Raw genomic sequence first — 8,390 nt, forward strand, 5'->3', positions numbered from 1 at the left:
ACACACCTACACACACACAGACAATATCCTGGCACATACACAGCCCTCCATCCCTTGTGGGTGCCACATCAAAGGCGTCCTGCTTGTTAGCTTCCATCTGAGTCCCAGATGCTCCTTATATCATATTTTTTTTAGAAGCTAGCCGCACGATTACTGTGGGAAGGTTTCATTCAAATGGTTCACTTGAAAAATGTATAGGCACACATGTAAATACACACACATTTTTAAATATACAAGCCCTTAACTATTTTATTCTGTTCTTCTCTTTCTTAGGATCTGCTGGATCACTCCTGCACTTCAGGAAGTGGCTCAGGACTTCCCTTCCTTGTTCAGAGAACCGTCGCTCGACAAATCACACTCAATGAGTGCGTGGGTAGGTGTCCCTTTAAACACTGTGTTGTTATTGACATTAGCACTGCATAAAAATATGCAGCTTCCTCATTCATTTCAGTGAGACCTTTGTATCAGCACAGTGGGGGGCCCGGTACAGACGGCTTTGGGAAAAGAAATGCAGCAAAGTTCCACAAATAAAGTTGATCCTGGCTCAGCTGTTTCCTCAGAGTAGCAGAGCAGAGTATATACACAAAATGCCCTCCACAGTGTAGAGTTGTGCTAATTCTGTTTTTTTACATGTACTGAGAAGGAGGAGCAAATTACTGCTGCCATGATAACTTTACAGAGTTCATGTCTGCCTCAAAGGAGTATTGCCTTATAGCAGCTTGGCTCTGATAAACCTTCAATCTGGTTTGTGAATCATATTTTATCTGATCCCAATACACTTTTTACTGCCTCCCAATGGATGTTCAAAGATTGTCCAATACATGCAATACAAGTAGCTTATCCACAACAAACATACCCATCAATCTTTCAAGTCTGTCTCACAACAATCATTTCAGATTCATTTTGCATTACAGTTTTGCTCAGGGTGTGGATTTAGTTCTTCATCACTTACATAGGAAGCACCTTGGGATGGGATCTCTTAATGGAAGAACAAAAGGAATGATTACAGTTAGCAAAACCAGTTTCAGTGTTCATATTGGCACCTGGCTATTGTGAACATGTCCTGTCATTTGAAATAAACATTTGGGTTGCAAAACAGGCCAGTGCTGTGGGGATATTATGAAAAGGAGCCAGAAAGCATGCACAATAGTTCCAGCAATCAAATCCCCAGAGCCTGAATAACACAGATTTTTATTTTTGAGAGTGGTTGCAGTATGATTAGTGTCAGAGAAAATATTACCAACAGCAAACATAATTTCATATGGACAAACACATTGCCATAGCTATCAGTGTTCAAGGGTTAAGATAGTTAGAAGTCAACTCATCACCCCTGTTGTCACATTTGGCATTTGTTTCATTTACACATACATCCTGTTTTTCTGACTCCCTGATAAATGTAACTCCAACACTAACTGTCCATGTAGCCCAACGTTTGACAAAGATATCTGAACTTCTAAATGATTGTCTTTCTTCACTAGTCCCTCAGTTACTTTATCTGCTATTAAGTGCAGGGCAGCTAGCAGACAGTTACTTCTATCACATCTTGTGCTGGGTAATGCTCCTTGTTGAGGTTCGAAAAAGTGTAGTAGTGCTGCAGCGTTTAGTGTTCATTCTCATTTAATGTGATTGCATCAACAGTTGATGACAATTAAGCTAGTGATTAACAGAAGTGTAAATCACACATTATGCAAATGAAAAAATAAGGTTAATTATAGTATTCTTTTAAAGTTATTTTTTTGTTTTGTCATTATTTTAACAGATGCAAAATTAATTCCCTTGACTGTTGATATAGCAGTTGTCCACAGCACTAATTCTTCATTATAATGTATTTCTTGTAATCTGTGTTCACTCTTTCCCAGACCCAACACTCGTTCACTCTTTTTACATCAACAACAAACAGGTTTTTTTCATATCTCTGCGTCGTTGTTAAAGGTGTTTCTGTCTGTGCTTATTTGGTCATTTCTCCCACGTTTCTCCGCGCCAGGTAAGGGTCGTTACGGTGAAGTCTGGAGAGGCCAGTGGCAGGGAGAAAGCGTCGCCGTCAAAATCTTCTCCTCCAGAGATGAGAAGTCCTGGTTTCGAGAGACTGAGATCTACAACACAGTACTGCTGAGACACGAGAACATTCTGGGTACGTAGCACATGATGGAGAGTCCCAGCCCATAAATGCAAATGTATGTATAATTGCTAATTAAACACTCCCATAGCATCATTTGATTGCATCATAATGATCATTCGAATGGGCCTGTGCCCTTAAAATGGTATTTAATTTTAAAATGAAGAAACACGTGAGAACATTCTACTTTGTCTTTCATGACCAAGCATGTCTTATTGAATACCATGCATGTGTTGGATCATAATTAATGTTTTTTTTCTTATTTTGCTCAACTTAGGCTTTATAGCTTCAGACATGACATCGAGGAACTCCAGTACACAGCTGTGGCTAATCACTCACTTCCACGAGATGGGCTCCTTATATGACTACCTTCAACTCAGCACCCTTGAAGCGTCCAGCTGCCTCCGTATGGCACTCTCCATCGCAAGCGGCCTGGCACATCTCCATGTCGAGATCTTCGGCACTCAGGGCAAACCGGCCATTGCCCACCGAGACCTGAAGAGCAAAAATATATTGGTTAAAAAGAATGGGCAGTGCTGCATCGCTGACCTCGGTGAGTTGTAAAAGTTAAACTTAAATGCTTGCTTTCAAGATGTGGATAGGATTTATATTTAATCCCTTCCCAAGCAATGCTGCCCTGGCAAGCCAGTTGTGACAAGCGTAGTTCAATCCCACAGCACCTAATTTGAATTCTAGTGGAGAGCGTCCAAAGATGTAAATATGTCAGGCTAAATTTTTGGTAAACGCATAAGATAACAAACAGGCAGTCTTGGTTTTGAAGATTTCATTAAACATCATATAGCTTCAATAAAGAGCTGATTTAAGGTGATGCACCATATATGTAAAAAGGATATTTACCACCTTCAAGCTACTGAAGGGGTTAGTTGTGTCTAATATTTCTTGAATGTTCCATAAGAGATGCATGTGCAGTAATATCAGTCTATCTGCTTAGCCTTGATGTCAATTTAGGAAGAATAACCACTGCTAAATGTGCCACCCAGGCTCTTAACCAAAAACTCACGTTGAACAATTCCGGCCACTTTATCTAATACACTCATGTTCCATTTGGAGATACTTGAATAAAAACGAATTCAGGTACCAACCCGAACATGGTGACAAGCTGGACATGTTTACAGGCTTGATGTATTAAAGTCTGCTCCAGATGACGCATTTTGCTGTCTGGACAAACAAGGTAGTGGTTGTTTGTCTCGGAAGTGAGTTGTTATGATGTAGGGGAACAGGTCTGTTTACGACAACACGAGCGCGTCAACATTTAAATCAGTTGATTGAGAGTGTCGAATGTTTTGTTTGCACCCCAGTTGTTTGAGATGAAAAATTGAGTGTTTTTTGTTTTCATGCTAGGTCTGGCAGTTATGCATTTTCAAGACACCAATGAGTTGGATGTGGGGAACAACCCGAAAGTTGGCACAAAGCGTTACATGGCCCCTGAAGTGCTCGATGACTCCATTCAGATGGACTGCTTCGAGTCTTACAAAAGAGTGGACATCTGGGCCCTCGGCCTCGTCTTGTGGGAGATCGCTAGGAGGACAGTCAGTAATGGTCAGTTATATCACATATTTTTCACATCTTTATAAATTGAGGAAATGATTCCCTATAAGCAGAGTACTAACCACGAATATCATACTGTAGATTGTTAATAATCAGAAAAAAAACAGCCTGGCAGATTGTAAGTAAAGGAAGCCTTGTGAATGAGTCACATTGATATTGCACCAGTTTTTCAGAATTAAAGGATAGGTCTGTTCTAAAATAATAGTCAGGTTCCCAAATTAACATTTTTCTCATTTCTTCTGTTCATACTGGCCATTAAGAGACACCATCATAATGCACTTTCAGTGTAAATAATGGGGGACAAAGTCCACAGTCTGTACAAAAATATATTTACAAGCTTATATGAAGATAATGAGGCTACTAAAAATACTATAAGTGTGGGAGATATCCACTCTATTTGACTAACTCAGACAACTGAAACCTCATATTATTTCAGATAAACTTTTAAATTCCTTTTATGGTCTAAAAACGAGGACTGCAGATTTTGTCCTCCATCACTTACATTAGAAAAGCTCAATTAGATGGTACTTTCTGATAACAGTGAACAAAACCTGTTCCAATGTTCATTTGGGCACCTGACTGTTGTTTTAAGACTTTAAAATGTGTCAACTTACCTTTTAACACAGCATCACTTTAATTAAGACCTTTCCATCTGCTGATGATGGAAAGGTCTGGTCTAACCCTAACCCATACACACATCCACATTAAATGTCTGTGGTCTACAGAGAAGCCAGATGGATTTGATGTGAAACCTACTTCCTCCTTTCACTGTCAATTTGTTTTACCACTCTATAGTAGGAAAAGGCCTTTCAGTAACATTTGGGATATTGATTTGCCTCCAGTACAGTATCCTCACATCTCTGTTTTACTGCAAAGCAAGTTAAGAACAACGCTGTGAATTAATGAATTGTGTATGATACTCATTCGTCACTATATATCATGTTTTGCACTTTGTTTGAAGTGATTTGATCTTCAAAGTGAATTGCTGTGTGTTCTACTCCTCATGTAGGCATCGTAGAAGACTACAAGCCACCTTTTCATGACGTGGTCCCGAGTGATCCAAGTTTTGAGGATATGAAGAAGGTTGTGTGTGTGGACCAGCAGAGGCCCAACATCCCAAATAGATGGTTCTCAGACCCAGTGAGTATTTTTAAAACACTTGCTTTTTTGGAATAAAGTCTGTGTGCTTCTAGGGCTGTGTGATATGACATTATATACAGTACTGTGCCACCATTAGATTAGTTGTTTTAGCAATGATATAATGACCAAGAGACTGAAAGAATAATGATATATGGTGACCATATATCATTATTCTTTCAGTCTCTTAATTAGAATATAAACAGAAAATACAGGAAATGTGTATGCAGTATTAAAAAAACTGAATAAAAAACTGAAAAGAAAAAACAGCTCGGTATGATGTGACTTGTATCTGGATCTGAGATTCTGGTCATATGTCACAGCCTTGGTGCTTCTTTTACTAAAAGCCTTTTATTAATGTTCACCATTCAGATGTTGACTTGTGACACACTGATTAATCCATTTTTCTCTATTTATTTCCAGACTTTAACCTCCATGGCTAAACTCATGAAGGAGTGCTGGTACCAGAATCCATCAGCCAGATTAACAGCATTACGCATCAAAAAGACTCTGACAAAGATCGACAACTCTCTGGACAAAATAAAAACAGACATTTGAGCCTGCCTTGAGAAGAAAGGGCACAAGCTAAACTAAAGGCCTTTGAAGACATCCAGAGGGTGGACCATCTATAGAAATCTCTGAAGACAAGAGACTTTGACTGGTTCAGTGCCCTTATAGTGGCACAGACCTATATTTATTTTAAAACACTTGGCGGGACACATTTTGGCATCCAAAGATGGTTTACCAGGCATTTCTGCCTGTGGTCTTGGAAATGGGAAAATATCTATACATCTCATAACATAGGAGCTGGACTGTTAGCGAAGTTCTTCAAGGAAGAAACAGTTACCCGGGCATTTGAGTAGACTTGCTTTTTTTTAGATTTTGACACGTTTTTAGTTTGAACAACGTCTGAACATATTATTTTCAGCAATTTCACGTTTTCTCTTTAATTGTGCCGCAATGTTCATTTGCATCGTGATGGACTTATTTGGAAAATAAATCAACTTGCCAAGTTTATCTGCGTACCTTCGTAAACAGTGATCACAGCAAGGAGTGTTGCAGTATCTTTTAATGTGTTCCTCGTGCACTGCTGTTTACAATGCTGTCAGAGGGTTGTTGGGGTTTCATCAGTCCTGTAACATTTAGTTGTATACTACATCAATGGAGCTGTTCTTTTCCTTAGATATCATCTGACTAAAGGTACTCTGCAGCAAACCTTTTGTATATCACCGTAGATTTTACATTCAATCATGTACCCGTTCTATGTTTTGTTTCTTCAGCTTTACAGAGACAAATGCTAAAAGAACAAATAAAATATCTGCTAGATGATGCTGAACTCTATTCCTGTGAGGCCTGTGAGTAAGCCTCTAAAGCCTGTATACTGTCTTAACGCGTGCATTGTTGTCTTAATGCGTGCATTGTCAAGTAAATGAAGTCAAACTTCAGCCTTTTTTAATTTCTTTAACATTTTATATCAACTAGTGATTTCTATTGATTAAATAGAAAAAAAAACAGTATTTTATCTGTCTCATTTGTCTTGATAATGTATCCAGGAGATATTTATATTTGTACTTTTGATTACAATGCTTATTTTGTTTTTACTCTTCCTGGGCTTTGATTTTCATGGTGATGACAGTATTATTACAGTTAGTGACTTATAGTCTGTTCATTATTTAAGGTTTTTAACATCCAACCAGTGATGTTGGTCATGTAATTTGTATTTTGGAAGCATATATAGTTCCAAATCAAACCCTAACCTATCCTACATTCCAACCACTCTATTGTAATTAATAGATCTAACAGGACATTCAGCAAACAGCTTATAGTAGTGACCAAGTCAAGGTGAAGCAGACTGTTGAAGCTTTAAAATTCGTGGCTGCCTCTATTTTTGTCATTATAGGTAGACATGTTTGTTTACTGTGAGCTTATTCAGTGTAATGCACAATAATTTATTTTCTTACTGTAAGAAGCTGCAATGAGAATACAACAAGTGAATTTGTACTCCTTTGAGAAAGGTCAAAGGCCCAGACATTTTCAGTGCCAGCTGTAAACTGAAACTGCCTGCACAGCAGATATCTTGGTAGATGTCAAAGAAAAAAACTGGGCTCCTGATGGTTTGCTGACTGATTAATATGCCAGAGCTTGGTGCTGATATGCCATACGCCCCGCTCGCGCATGTGTCAACAACATATTCAGTGTCATTTGATCTATCGTGCAGCCACACTGTACAGAGAGGACTGACTTCACCAATCTGAATCCTGTCCCATTTTCCTGAAGGTTCTATATTTGGTTTGTGTATTTGTTATGTACTTTTACCTACATTAAAACTGAGAGGCAGGAATGGTAAGATGTTTCCCCCTCTTTCAGAAAGGCTGTATTCAATCCATTTTTATGAACTGAATGATTCATGAGAATGAGGAACCAACAGTTAGCAATGCTTTCCATTATTGGATCATTTTCTGCTGCACTGTCAGTATATTGTCACAGTCATTCAGATAACTACATATTTAGAAAATGAAATCAAAACCTACAAATGATCTACAACTTCATATTAGAGATCTGTTTTTGAAGTCAGCCTTGACAGATAATGATTTTTGACTGGTTTCAAATTTCAACATTGACGTCCGCTGTATCTGTACAAGAATAAACTTTTCTAGGGTGTACCATTAAACGTTCAACCACCACTAGTAGTGCTGCAGACACAGATTTAACATTTATGGTGTTTGCATATCCCATATTAGAGCCCATGTTCTTTCATTCAGTAGTCATCAACAACTGTCGCACTATTTTTCTGCCTGGACTTTGATGTCAATACATATACCATTACTTTTTGAGCCTCTGTATTTGTGCATGTAATCTTTGGGATCAAGCTCAGTTCACTCTCTCGCTCTCCTTGGTGATACTGGCACCTGTTGTTGCTATGGAGCACTGAGCAGGAGAAACTCAACTTGGCCACTCATGGCCCCCTGTTAATAACCTTTTTTTTATGCAGGTGAGCCAAACTGAATCTCTGCAGAGTTTTGAATGTACAGCAGAGAAATTGATTATTCACCTGAGACAGGTCAGGATAGGATGTTAGAAGTGGTATCTATTGAGCCTGGTTTCTTCAATTTTGCTGACCTGATATCTGTTCACATCCAGGGAAAGGAATTACATTGGCCACAGGGGTGCAAGGTAGGCCTTTTTTAAGGCTGGATTACTAACCAGGCAAATTGGGCAACTGCCAGTCCCTCAGGGGCCACAAATGGCTCACATCGGCTGCTTGTAAATTTGTGTTTTATAATTTAATTGCAAGTTGTTATAATATCATCATCATACGAGTACAATATCAACAAAGGCTGCTTCCTTCATTATTAAATGTGTCAAAAGTCTTGATTTCTAGATTAATAATTATTTTAGTGTATATTGTGCTTATGTCATGCATATTCCTAAATAATGTTCAATCACTTAATCAATCTTTATTTATAGGGCGCCAAATCACAACAAAAGTCATCTCAAGGCACTTTCCACATAGAGCAGGTATAGACCGTACTCATTCATTTCATTTAAAGAGACCCAACATTCCCAC

At 38.6% G+C, this 8,390-nt stretch overlaps 1 protein-coding gene across 1 annotated transcript in view; it reads left to right on the forward strand.

Moving 5' to 3' along the window:
• The window catches only part of LOC128367835 (activin receptor type-1-like), a 28,109-nt gene extending 21,487 nt beyond the window's left edge, over nucleotides 1-6,622 (forward strand). The window contains exons 7-12 of the mRNA XM_053328491.1: nucleotides 274-373; nucleotides 1,985-2,131; nucleotides 2,394-2,669; nucleotides 3,479-3,676; nucleotides 4,695-4,825; nucleotides 5,246-6,622. Of these exons, the coding sequence (XP_053184466.1) occupies nucleotides 274-373; nucleotides 1,985-2,131; nucleotides 2,394-2,669; nucleotides 3,479-3,676; nucleotides 4,695-4,825; nucleotides 5,246-5,380 (987 nt within the window). The 3' untranslated portion in view covers nucleotides 5,381-6,622. The remainder of the gene's footprint in view (nucleotides 1-273; nucleotides 374-1,984; nucleotides 2,132-2,393; nucleotides 2,670-3,478; nucleotides 3,677-4,694; nucleotides 4,826-5,245) is intronic.
• Nucleotides 6,623-8,390: the final 1,768 nt, after the last annotated feature.

This window comes from Scomber japonicus, chromosome 11 (assembly GCF_027409825.1).
Source record: "Scomber japonicus isolate fScoJap1 chromosome 11, fScoJap1.pri, whole genome shotgun sequence".
In the NCBI taxonomy this organism is placed as follows: Eukaryota; Metazoa; Chordata; class Actinopteri; order Scombriformes; family Scombridae; genus Scomber; species Scomber japonicus.